General features: G+C 36.3%; 2 protein-coding genes across 6 annotated transcripts in view; both read left to right on the forward strand.

The window, feature by feature from the left end:
• Positions 1-936: 936 nt before the first annotated feature.
• Positions 937-5,720, forward strand: LOC137046416 (granzyme K-like). Its single transcript, XM_067423617.1, has 5 exons — positions 937-1,053; positions 1,157-1,301; positions 4,407-4,545; positions 4,635-4,889; positions 4,978-5,720. Exons 1-5 carry the CDS (start codon positions 990-992, stop codon positions 5,146-5,148), a joined length of 774 nt encoding a protein of 257 aa, XP_067279718.1. The 5' UTR covers positions 937-989; the 3' UTR covers positions 5,149-5,720.
• A 3,906-nt stretch (positions 5,721-9,626) lies between these two features.
• The window catches only part of rai14 (retinoic acid induced 14), a 72,026-nt gene continuing 67,824 nt past the window's right edge, over positions 9,627-13,828 (forward strand). For 3 of the 5 annotated variants that reach the window (XM_067423216.1, XM_067423219.1, XM_067423220.1), the window contains exons 1-2: positions 9,629-9,871; positions 10,520-10,591. In XM_067423216.1, coding sequence (XP_067279317.1) covers positions 10,556-10,591 — 36 coding nt within the window. In that variant the 5' untranslated portion in view covers positions 9,629-9,871; positions 10,520-10,555. Of the gene's footprint in view, positions 9,872-10,519; positions 10,592-13,828 lie in introns of all 5 variants that reach the window. The other 2 variants (XM_067423218.1, XM_067423217.1) reach the window with 2 other exon arrangements.

Below are 13,828 nucleotides of genomic sequence, written 5' to 3' on the forward strand. Positions count from 1 at the left end.
TTTACTTTCAAGACTTATGTCTGAACTCATGTCACAAAAAGCCCCTCTCAGACTTATTTTAATAGGGGAGCATTCTGAATTTTTTATAAGAATGTAATAATACTCCAGTGCCTTCTGTTTACTCTTGGTGCTAGTCGGACCCTTATGTTAGATCTACAGCATCAATACAGCAACGATTAACGCAGAAAATACATGCTTAGTTTGTAAAATACAATCCCTTACTTTTAATAAAATTACTTGTTGAATTTACTTAAAAAAGATACAGAAACCCTTCAATGTCCAGCATATACTGAACATTAAACACTAATATAAACATCTTTCCCTTTACTAAAAAAACACATAAAATAACACTTTAATCCCTAAATTTACTCTCCTACAGTCCCTTGCAAAATATGCCAGGAGCCACTGTCAGCACAACTATTTCATGTAGTTTGAACACAAATTAATTAACTAAACTTTAGTTTTAAATATATTAGGTTGATTGAACACAATTAAATTGTGTCAAAATTAGATATGTTTTAAGTAAAATAAACATAATTCAAATGTGTAATATCTATGAAGGGCCTGGATCGTATTTAGGGATAACTGTTTCTGTTCATTGATTGTCCTATATCATTTTGTAAATGCCTTTATGTCAATGTAAAAGGTACAATGGTTCAAATTATTCTACACATACATCTTCACTTTTATTTTATTTTTAAGTTCTGCTCTCTCCAAGGTAATTATTGTTAAATAATTGCTTTTTTCTGTTGGTTTTGGATTCTTCAAACAGAGATTAAGCAAATGTCAACTTGTTAAAATGTGCAAAAACAGATGCATCACACTGCATGCAAACACTCCCACATCTACACACCTTTTGATTTTGCTCTGACCACAAAGTAACCAAAACGCGCATTGAAAAACTGTTATTTCCTCATTTCTCTCTCACTTGACATTGTTGGATGTCTGAGGCAACACATTGACTTTTAGCTGAGAGAACAGTCGGCAAGATGGATGTTTGCGGATATTTGATCGTGTATTACTTCTTAGCATTCACCTTTTTTAAAGTGGCAGGTAATGGTTATTTATCTGTCGGAGAGTTTGATTAAGTTCATAAAACAAATTCATCAGTTTGATTTTGGTGAATCTATAACTGCTTTTAAAATCTCTATTCCAGCTTGCTCTGAGGTGTCCATTATCGGAGGCAAAGATGTCAAAAAACGTCAGTCATGGATGGTGTCAATTCAGAAGGACCAGAAGCACGTGTGTGGGGGAATCCTCATTAAAGACCAATGGGTTTTAACTGCAGCGCATTGCGAAGCGTAAGGCAACCTGCACTTTGAGCTAGAAAAAAAATGTACTTGCAAAATCTATGTGAAGCATAATATAATTTTAAAATTTTCCATTTTTTTTAATAATATAATTGTCCAAAGATTATATTATTATTTAATAATAATTAATACATTATTTATAAAAATGTATAAATTACAAGTTTAAAACTACACACACACGCATATCTGTATATTATAGTTTTAAACTTGGAATTTAACTTTTTTTTAGGCTATTGAGTTGGGATACAAGTAAAATTGGGATAGGTTTCTTGATATGTTCAGTTTTAAGGGTGAGTTAATAAGTAAGGGAAGGGTCAACAGTATGTAATTGCAGAATTTATGTATGCAGTGGTAACCTTTGGCTAGGCGTACTACAAATTAAAAGAGCCAAACTATGCCACTCAGGGGATATTACCTCCCAGGAAAAAGAATATGAAGGAAAAGGGGTAATATGAAGCTGATTCCTTTTAGGACGGAGCAGTGGCGAGGCCAGAAATTTTTTACTGAGTGGACCTTGGTGGAATAGGGTGGACCTCAATGACTACTCTCAAATTACACAAATTAAACAATATGGGACAAAATCACTTGACAGTAAATATAAGCTATATATGATTTATTTTTTGCCAACAAATTCATATAATTCATATATGCAAAATTAATTTATAACAAGCAGCTACAAAGCCTATTGCAAGGAAGACAAATATAGATATTGTGCTGCTATATGACCACTAACAAGACATCAGTGTTCAGTAATTGGGTTCATTTTAAAATGGAATAACCAGTTCTTGTCAACTAATGCAAATCAGTATAACTGTTGTCAAACATGTATTTGCAGCTTAACCTGTGAGAATTTCGTCTCGTGTTATGCACCGTGGCCTGTGTTAAAAGTTTATTTCACTAGCAGACGTAAACTCATCTTCCCATCCCCTCAACAATACGCGATTGGCTAAACATTACTACTAAGCTTATTGATTGGCTGTTGCAATAAGTCAGTTATATGAAAATGTTTTCGCTCTACAGTAATTATTTTTTAATAGGGCTGTCAATCGATTAAAATATTTAATCGCTATTAATCGCATGATTGTCATGAGTTAACTCGCGATTAATCGCAATTTAATCGCAGATTTTTAGTAATTGTAAATCTAAAATTATGTTTTTAATACTCTAATCAACATGAGTATGGACAAATATGCATGCTTTATGCAAATGTACATTTATTATTAGTGAAACCATACTTATTCAATAATAATTAATACAGCATGAAGATTAGACGTATCAAAGGTCATAGATGTTTATTTAAGAAATTGTTCATGTCTCTTAACCCTAAACTTAAAAATTAAGAGTAAGCAGTGATTTCTCTCATTTTAAGAATATAAAGGGAGTTTTTACACTGGCAGTTTAATTCAGAGCAGGGCACAGTTCGTATGAAAAATTGGTAATGTGTACCAGTGAGCGCACCAGATCCACACCATACCTAGAGGAGGTCCATACTCCACGAGTAGGAATATAGTGCGGCCCCTTTAAGAGACGCGCGCTCCCTATTGAACTGCCGGTATTTTGCGTGTGCGCGCCGAACTCGGCCGCGATTTACGTGGACAGTGTGAAGAACATGGACTCGGGAGCGCGCTTGTTCAGGAAAGTAACCTGTGCATTCGTTTTAGCCGATTGTAATGTATTTAGTTCAATAAAACAGGTGTACTGTAAGTGGTGATGGTGTTAATGATTTACCTCAGACATGAGCGAGAGTGAGCTGCAGTGCATCGCGCTCAGACTGCAGAGACTGTGCTCAGTGAAAAAAAACGCACTTTTCTTTCTGAAGTCTAATAAAAGTTAAACAAAAAATGTGGTAGCTTAGGCTATGTGGTAGCTTATGTAGGCAATAACTGCACTTTTGGTTTAGAATATTAATGTCAACCCTTTTCTTTCCCTATTAATGTTTGCTGCTGCATCCTTTGCGTCTGACTGCTCTCACTTTTTCCAACTACGGGCCACGGATCAAACAGAAAATGCCCGCTACGTTAATAAATTTAGTGCTGTTAAAATGAATTTGCGTTAACGCGTTATTAACATATTTGACAGGCCTATTTTTTGTACGTGTTTAAGTGATTTGTGTTGTCACATAGGCATATTATTTTCTGCTATCCCAATTTTTTTTTTTTTTTGTCTGTTCTGATTGGGTGGGCCAGCCGTCAATCTGAGTGGGCCAGTGCCACCCTGGCCCTTATGTAGCCTCGCCCCTGGGACGGAGACGTGAAAAAAAAAGATTTTACATTCTAAAATAACTCACTTAAAACAGATTACAGATTAAATACCCACATAGTTAATAGACACCATGAATCCAGTCACACTTCAAATCATTTAAAATAAACAATAAAATGATCATGCAGTTAAATAAAATAGCTTATCTTCCCTGCAAATGATGCCATGGAGAATGTGAATATATAATATATAAGGCAAAACCAAAAGAAAAGGTGCAGGTATCAGTTTTCATTTCAGTATCAGAGGGCAATCTTCTTAAGATGGAGGATGGAGACAGCATGCATCCAATTTGGTGTGACGTATAGTTTGACCTTCTCTTTTGACAAACAAAAATATTTAGACTGTGAATCATGACTGTGTTGGAAATAATAGACACTTAGCAGAACTTACCAGGGAAGAGCGAAAGAGATAAAAGCCTAATGACCCCCCCCCCCCCCCCCTTTTTTAAGCCACTGAGATTTGCCACCTACCTAGCGTGCCTCAGTCACAAAAAGCTACACAATGTGCTCAGTGTCAAGACAAGGCTTTACGCCAGTGGGCATCTTTACCCATTTGAATACGCAAAACTCAACTCAGAAAACCAAATCTTACAACTTTAGGAAACTATTAAAAATGTTAGGTATCTTTGCCTGGTCCCAGATTTTTTACAATGTAAATGAACGAATGAACAATAAGCACATTGTTTCAAATGATTAATTTAATATAAATTGGGACTATCTATTTAAATTACAAATTCACTTGGCCAGGACATATTCCACCAGTTTTTTATGCTAAGCCCTCAGTTTCTTAGCTTAAAGCACTCACTCTGCACCTAAGCACATCCGTTTTCTATTTCAGAAAACCCATTTCATCTGTGACAGTTCTCACAGGAACTCTGTCTCTGAGTAAAGGCTCTCAGCGTGTTGGCATCCTCAGCTATACGAAGCCTAAAACATTTAATGCAAGGACTAAACAAGATGACATCATGCTCATTAAGGTAAGGATGAATTGAATGTTGCTGTTTAGAGATGGTGACCGTATAACTTTTTCACTGTATGCATTTGAGCTTTGGCTTTTATTTTGCAGCTCAACAAAAAAGTGAAAGCAAAACCCAAAAAAATCCCTAAAAAGGAACAAGATGTTCCACCTGGAACAAAATGCGTTGTGACAGGTTGGGGAACTACTAATTTTGAAGTCCTGGAACCTTCCGATAAACTGCAAATGTTGGAGGTGACAGCTGTGGACAGAGAACTTTGCAACTGCTACTACAAGAACGATCTTGTGATCACCAAAGACATGCTGTGTGCAGGAAACAAGCAGGAAAATAGAGGCACCTGTTGGGTATGTCATATTGTAGTCTTTGGTTTATAGCTGTTGCAGGCTCTTTGAAATCTGATGGAGAATAAAAAAAACTTGCTGTCTTTTTCAGGGAGATTCCGGTGGACCTCTGGAATGTAAGAAAAACATGGTTGGAGTGTTATCAGGGTCGGACGGATGCAGTAATCCCAAGAAACCAACTGTGTACACATTTCTCTCCAACAGACACATCTCCTGGATCAATAGCATACTGAAAAAGCAATTCAACAGCACAAATTTTTAAGACCCTAAAGATTTCCATACAATGGTGTTTGTTCAGATTACTGTAACTTTAAAAAAAAAAAAAAAAAATTGGAATTGGGGTTACATTCACAAAGCAATATCAAACGTTTTTTTGTTCTTTTTCCCCCCAAATAAACAAGTAAAACAGCTTAATTATAATCCTGTAAACGTATATCTAATACATTAATGAAGATTTCCACAAAAATGTTTTGTGCTTTGTTATTGATGGACACACTCTTGTTATGGTTAAACAATCATCAGAAAATGATCTATTGTCTGGTGAAACTTCATCTTCCTTTGTCATATTCCTTTGGTTTGTTTGCTAACTGAAAATACAATAAATAGTACTGACGATTATTACATTTTGTTTTAAAACTAGTTAATAGCTTATCTGGATATCACCAGACCAAGCTCAGTCTTTTAGGATTAAACATTGGTCTGGGGAGTCTGCTCTGCATTTTCTACTGCATATTCTATGGACTGTACAACATTTACTTTATATATATGAAAATCAATAAAAATGTATTCAGTGGCTTTGTGAAATTATTATGTCATACCATTAAAGATGATATAAAAGGGCACAGTCTTCATGTCATTATGCAGGATATTCCTCAATTTGCTAATTTTTTTGTGTGCTGTGGATGCTGTGTTGTAGGGACTTTAATCAATCTAAGTGAAGATACAAGTCTCCCCTGTCAATATATTCAGAATATTTTGTGTGCTTGTGAGCTCGTATGCTTGTGCTCACTGCCAGGTTAGAGCTCAAAGTGGATAGCATTCAAAGGTCTTTCGTTGAAAGCGTATGATGCAAGACCCACTTCAAATCTGCTCTTAGCAGAAGGACGAGAGGAGAGAGGATGCCAGAAGGCGTCAGTGAAATTGAGTGGTAGTTATCACAGAACAGTACTACCCCCTCCTGGACAGAAAACTTCAATTATCAAGCACGTTTGAGAGTAAATCCCCTGGAAGGGATGAGGTGTTTATTTACCTGCGGCGAGCCTTGCCTGATACCTTCTTCAGACTTTTAATTCAGAACAGGACAATCCTCCAGACGTGCAGACTGTGTAATAATCACTGATGCCCTTATTTGCCTTCCAATGTTCTTTTGACTTTCATCGGTGAGATTTTACTTTTAGTTCTAAACTGAATGGTGCATGTCTAGCACTTGAGTATTTTGGCATGCATATAAAAATACTGATTTGCATATGTGTGCAATTTATTTTTCACGATAGGGAACGCTGCGAGATTCATCTTTACTGAAATATTTAATACAACTGTGTGAACAGTGGGCACATTGTCAGCATCAATGGACATCATGAGCCTGTCGAAACTACCTTTCATGAGAGGTTTTGAGCTGGATACATTTTATAATGAAAGGCTGAGCTTCATCCAATATTTGGTTTGTGACATATAGCTGTTCCTGTACATTGCCAGCTCAATGGAATCATCCTGCAGCATCAGTTATTGAAGTGAGGTGAGGGGTGTCACCTCTAAGCCTACTTCCAATCCAAACCTTTATTTAGCCACCGAATGTGGAGATAAACCATGTGGAGGAAACAGAATTAACAGCCCTCTGCAGATTCTTATTTTAATGAATATGCAGTAACACATGGCTTTGGTAAAGGCTCTAATTATTCTGTTCTGTGTGTAGGCAATTTGGTGTCATTCTGTGTAAGGCTGCAAACGTTGTTGTCCTTGGTTGTAAGTTGCAATGAAGCCAAATAAGCAGGAAATGCTGCACCTTTTAATAAATATATAATCCCTCTTATTCCATTTGCACTACTGCATACTGTACTGCACCGCTCACCACAAAATGTTTACCACTTCTACTGTGGTTATTGCACTTTCTGGGTATAGTACGTGTGTTTGTGTCCCTATGTTCTGTGTATATTGGAATATGTGTGAGTTGTTAATACTATTGTGTCTATTTGTTCCTATATTTGTTAACCATACTGTCGTTCTGTGGAGACTGCACTAAAAGAATTGCACAGCCGGTGAAAGTTGTCATGTGTTTTAAAATGGAAAAAAATGGAATGTATAGTAACATGTTGGACAAAAAAATGGTTTGATCTTTTTGTATGTTATATATTTTCAGTTTCTGCATTTCAGTGTGTTTAATATGTTTCTGTTGTATCTAATACATCTGCCTTTTTTTTATTTATTATTTTTTTAAGTTTTTTAGTTTTAGGCATTTCAATTAATAGTAAAATTCCATCAAATTAAATTGAATAATCTTCATTTTAATTGAATATTTGAACAATCCTTAATCAATTATTCCATTAAATTAAATTAAATGGAATTTTACTATTAATTAAGATCAGTAAAAAAAAAAAAAAAAAATTATATATATATATATATATATATATATATATATATATATATATATATATATATATATATATATAATATTAACATAACATAACCTGACATAACATAACATAACATAACATAACATAACATAACATAACATAACATAACATAACATAACATAGCATAGCATAGCATAGCATAACATAACACAATATTCTGAAATATACTATTGTAAAAAACTGTCACATGATCCTTTATAAATTACTTTAATGTACTGATTTGGTGGTCAAGAAACATTTCTTATTGCTTAATATTTTTGTGGAACCCATGATATATAGCCTGTTTTGTATAGCCTATTTTAAATTTGAATAGAAATTTCAAAATAACAGCATTTATGTATTCTATCCTTGCTGAATAAAATAAATTATTTGGAAAAACCACCTATCTGACCCAATTTGAACAATAGTGTATATATATTTTATTTCCATTTATTTTTTCAGAGAGGAAAATAAGCTCAACTTGTCTTACGACTCTGTCTGTAGCCTGGGGCTGTGTTGCTTTTAATAGGATCTTTTCATATTCTCATTATGACAATGGTTTTGATAGGTAACCGAAATAACCTGTTGTTTAAACTTCTTGTATATATTACTCTGTCGCTTGTGGCAATGGACCACCAAGGCACACACCCACCACACTAACCAAAGAGACAAGCATGGGATTGGTGTTATTCTTTGTTCTGGTGCTGCATGACCACAGATGTGTTTCAGCTCTGAGGAAATTACAAGGGCGGGCTTCTTGTCAGTCTATTAGCCCTATACTGTCAACATGCTTTATTCTACAGTGAAAGCCAAAATTGCATAATGAAGCATGAATGTGCTTGATGTTACAGCAGTGATTCTAATACAAGCCCTTTATTTGTCCCTAGTGGTTTATTTTAAAAGAAACAGCAAAAAGGAATTCTGTCAACTGTAATTTTGAGTGTGTGAGCCACACAGTTCTGTTGGATGCCATATGTGCTGTGCTATTATCAAGCTTCTGCATGGACCTGGTCTGATTTAGTATATTGTAGCCTAAACTGGTAGCATATGGTAGCCTATATATGGCTTTAAAATCGGTGGACGACGTGTCCACCTCGCGGCGCCCTTCCCCAGCACTGCACTGGATAGTAGGTCACTCTATCGAATCTGCACGTTTGGCTTCAGAGTTCAGACCCCGAGGACACTTTTATGGTCCCAGTGGAAAATAGGCTATTGCATATCGCTCGCAGCTATTTACAGCCTATACATAATCATAAAGAAATCTGCTCTCGAGCGATTACTAACGCTGGTAAATTCTTTCCCCGGATAGAATAGAAACATGGGCTCGTGAACCTTGGTAATCATAGTTGTCACAACGGTAAAATAATATTGTAATTCAAAAAAATAAAATAATAATTTTATTATTATTATTAAAACATGTTGCCTGTAAGGCAGCTTTAACAATCAATAGTAGGGTATGTTCCTTATTCGATATGAAGCCTACATTCCAAAAAATTGTATTTGATTGATCTGTGATGGTAATGACTTGTGTTGACATTTTTTTTTCCAGTTGGTTATTTTACTGAAGGATTTCCTAAATTGGCTGGCAGTCATTAAGAAGTAGCGATTTATTTCTTAATTAAAATTCACAAATCCTGGCTGGTTTGATAATGCCAATAAAGCTACTCACAGAACACATGTAAACACTTTAATTAGTGTGGAAAAAAGCTTTAATTTAATTAGGCTACATTTCCTAGCAGATATAATTATAATAGCCTAAGCAATAGCCTATGCTACAAAAGTTTGCAACGGATATTACACACATAAATACCAAGTGATCTGAAAATATTATTTGCACTTACTTTTTTCTAAGATCGTATAGGGCACACGACAACCTAGGCTATTATGTAGGCTACCCTGATGTTAACACTAGCCTATTATTCTTTTTTAACATTATTATAGAGAGAAACTTATATAAGTCTTGGGACATCCTGGGAAAAAGTTCCTCTAATTATAGAATCACGCCGATATTTTTGGTGAACATTATTTCTAGCATGGCACACATGTAGTAAGGATAATGAAACGTATCGTGTAGCTACTGTAAGTATACAGTCAAGCTCGGTAGTCACGAGGACACATGGGTGATGACGTCACTCTATCTGCCCGGGGAACAATCAGAGGCAGCGCGAGCGCCACTTGAATGGATTGTTGTCGGTGAATAACTTTGCTCCTGATTTCTCCCCTTTAGCCCACCGCTCTCATTCTCCGCCGGGTTTTCTAATATATACGAGTCCTAATTGCACTAAATGGTATATGAAGCACTTAACACCACTCGGAAAAGTGTGTTAGCAACAAACCCCTGAGGTCTGTGTGTGCGGCTTAACTTTTGCAAAGTGGGTAAGTGCAGAAATCTAAACACTCTTTTCCCGTGTGTCTTTCCTTCAAATTTTAAGCTATTCCAATTGGAACTCGGCTGAACGTTAGAGTTGAACATTTCTAACTTCACGCTACCGAATAAAATAGTTGTAATTTCGCTCCTATGTTATATTTACATGTCCTTGTTGTTTACAATCATCATTCCTGTCAGCTATAGTTGGACACAATGTTGCCATTGTTCCTCATTGAAGCGCGCGGTCAGTCCTGTTTGCTTTTCTTATCTTTGTTAGAGTCTTTCTGAACACTCCATCTAAACTTTTCACTTTCCCGCGGAGGCTCCTCAGGAAGATCCAAGAATATCTGTGACCCCAGTTAATGTGTATTTATGGAGCTCACAGTCAGTCACAGAGTGTCTGGACGGAAGTGTCTGGAAAGGGAACACAAAATGCTATGACACTGTAAAATTCGCTCAGTGAACACGCATTAGATTCAGTACTAGCTACTGCCACTGGTACCACTGTAACCTGATACACTGTTTTGCCTGCAAAAGCTTGGTCCTAGTTTTGCCATTAATAACAGTGTTGACCTGATCCTCAGTTTCTGCTGCGTTGAGCGACAGTTTGCTTTGGAGTATGTGTGTATGACTAACTAAAGTTTGATTTTATTCAGGTGTCTTGGGATCTGCTAAAATCTGAATGGACTAATATGAAGAGCCTGAAGGCAAAGTTTAGGAAGAGTGATGTAAGTATGATCTAGTGTACTTTCAGCTGGTTTGGAAATTGAATGGTGTTGTGCTGGTTTTGAACGCTTAGATCCTCCATGAAATAAAACAAAAATGAAACACCCAATTCTCTCATATGACATTCAACATTGTCTATTTTTTCATTCATTTGGAATCTGGAGTTTCCTAGTTGGCTTCTGTGAATGTTCTAAACTGCACGATGAGTGAATGACTCAGTCAGATTCAGACATGTCTGCAGCTTTATTATGATGACTGAGTCATAACTGGGAGTATCATTTTAAGGCAGAGAACTTTTGCACTTCCAAAGAAAGAACGAAAAAACGCCCCTCAGAGGAGCTTCCTGCCACCAGATGTGATTCAGCAATCATTTCTAAGCCTATAATAGAACAACATCAGTCTCAGGCTGAAGTGTAGGAATGTGCGAATGAAACGCTGTTGCGTATAATTTCATGTTTTGGCTTGCCAAATCATTGCCACTTGGGCTGAGTCAGCGGATAGAGATTACTGTGAAATTCTTTGTGATCATCAAACCACAGTACTAAGCTGAGTTTTAATATACTTTCTGCCAACACATGGTCACAGTGGCATTTTGAACATTTGCACGGAATGTTGTTAAGAGCAAGCTCCCCATAGCCACATTCGCAGTTCATTATATTGATTTTGTCCTTGTATGGAAGCTAAGTCACGCTTTACTGTTTTTATCTTTAGTAAATGGTGGGTGTTTGCTTGCACAACAATGTGGTTGCCTAGAAACAATACTTCAACATAATTTTATAGAGAAATCTCATCACTCAATACATAGGTAGAACTTTGCTTGGCTGTTTTTGTGCAAGATGTGGTTGTGGAAACCATAGTATGGGGTTGTATAGTCCAGTCTGTTGGTTGTCACTTACTTTTTTGGCATTTGGCATTTTTGAACCAATTGTAATTTTCTTGGCAGATTCCATCTTTATATGAAATAAACACAGCTTTAAAGGGTTAGTTCACCCAAAAAAAAAGAAAATTCTGTCATTAATTACTTATACCCTCATGTCGTTCGACACTCGTAAGATCTTTGTTCATCTTCGGTATACAAATTAAGATGTTTTTGTTGAAATCAGCAGTGTCATTACTAGTGATGGGCATTTTCCCAAAATATTGTATTCGAATATTTGGGCTCATAAAAATCGAAAATTCAAATATTCATTTATTTGATTGAGATATTTTAAAGAAAATGAGAGGGATGTTTTTTTTTTTAGTCATTTCTGAACATTTTTTATGATTATGATTAGGCAATGTACACAACACGCTTAAGTTATATCTTAAGGTTTTAAAACATTAAAGGTCCCGTTCTTCGCATGTTTTCGAAGCTTTGATTGTGTTTACAGTGTGCAATATAACATGAGTTTATGTTTCGCCTGTAAAAATACAGTATTTTTCACACAATTTACTTATCTGTACACCGCTGTTGTCTCTGTCCTAAAAACGGCCTGATGAGTTCCCTCCTTCAGAAATACGTAACGAGTTCTGATTGGGCCAGCGCTGCTGTGTTGTGATTGAACAGCAGCTTGGGGCACTTTGCCCGGAAAGGTCCCGTCTCTTACCATAATGGGGAGATGCAAGCGCTGAATGCGTGCTCTTCTCCACGAGAGAGCAACAAGAACAAGCCCCCTATTTTGCGTGTTCTTGTGGGCGGAGAGTTAGTCAACAAATGGTTCTAGTGACGTCATTCATGAAGGAAGTGCAGGGGTGTAGTCCAAACCGGCCGTTCGCTGTAGGCTTTAAAAGGCAACTACTGTTAAATAAAATATCTCGCTTGGCATGGAACTTTGAGCTTTATAATTTTACAGGTATTATTTATGCTCTAACAGCAACATTACACACTAACTAAAGTTTGAAAGATGGAATCGCGAAGAACGGGACCTACTTAAACAGTATATGTAAACAAAAAATATATGCGTAAAGAACAAAGGCATTATAAGTTCAAGCAGCGCAAGAGGAAAAAACACTTATAAAGCAGAGCGCCTGTTGAGAGAAGCTATAATATTACTGGATGATAATATTATTATCGGGTGAGAAAATGCGCCACTGACAGACGTTGCGGAAACAAAGAGAATGGCGTTAAGTGAAGCACTTTTGTTTTCTGTTCTGAAACCCTCGACTCACTTTAATGAAAGCATTTGTTCTAGATCATTTTGCTTTCATAAGTTATCTCGCTCTCACCCGGGGTAAGGATGTGCTTACCCGCACTCGTGATGCAGTAATCGCTGTCTTTCCTCATTCGACTGTTGTTTGAATTTCATGTGATTCTCTTTTTGCTGGTGATATTATGAAAACTCAGTTTCATTAATTAAATATCATCAAAAGTAACTCCATTTTGTAAGATCATTTTCAATTTGTATACGGCTCCAGCCAGTGGATTTAGTTATAACTGTGAGATTTCCATGAAAAATCCATGAAAATTTATCATGGATTCAGTGCATTTACAGGCATCAAATCAACGCAGTAAAACTTGAATAATATTTTTAATTTTCAAGTATTAATTACAGATTGAATATTCTAATATTCAGGCACACCTCTAGTCATTACCTCTCAAGACATAAAAGACACTAAAGATGTAGTTAAAAAGTCCATCTCACTACTACAGTGGTTCTATAATCATTTTATGAAGCGACGAGAATAGTTTTTCTGTGGATAAAATCAAAATAACGACTTTATTCAACTTTATTCTTGTCTTCCGTGTGGGCTTCTGAGGTGAACTCGAAGTGCCACGACGCATGCGCAAGAATATGACGTAGAGCTGGCGGAAGCGAGGAACTTTGTTTACAAGCAGAGAAAGATTTCTAAGCTGTTGAATTCTTCATTGATTGCGCTTTAGGTCTTGGCGTAGTGATCTAAAGTGTGCATGTCCTGAATGCCCGAACGCCGGCTCTTCATATTCTCGTGCATCCATCATGGTGCTTTGTGAGTTCATGTCAGAGTTCCAAGACAATAACTTGTTGAATAAAGTCATTATTTATTATTATTTGCACACAAAACTATTCTCACCACTTCATAAAATGATTGTAGAACCACTGTAGTGAGATTGGCTTTGTAACGACGCATTAAGTGTGGAAATTGGCATTGCTGCCAAATGGAGGGCTTTCTGAGCCATTGGATTTCAACAAAAATATCTTTTATTTTTGTTCCAAAGATGAACAAAGGTGTCGAACGACACAAGGGTAAGTAATTAATGACAGAACACATTTTTTTTGGGT

Source organism: Pseudorasbora parva, chromosome 18, assembly GCF_024679245.1.
Source record: "Pseudorasbora parva isolate DD20220531a chromosome 18, ASM2467924v1, whole genome shotgun sequence".
NCBI lineage: Eukaryota > Metazoa > Chordata > Actinopteri > Cypriniformes > Gobionidae > Pseudorasbora > Pseudorasbora parva.

Coding starts and splice junctions, on each gene's coding strand:
- LOC137046416 (XM_067423617.1), top strand. CDS start 990: ATGGATGTTTGCGGATATTTGATCGTGTATTACTTCTTAGCATTCACC. Junction 1,054..1,156: donor CACCTTTTTTAAAGTGGCAG/GTAATGGTTATT, acceptor TCTCTATTCCAG/CTTGCTCTGAGGTGTCCATT. Junction 4,546..4,634: donor ATGACATCATGCTCATTAAG/GTAAGGATGAAT, acceptor TTTATTTTGCAG/CTCAACAAAAAAGTGAAAGC.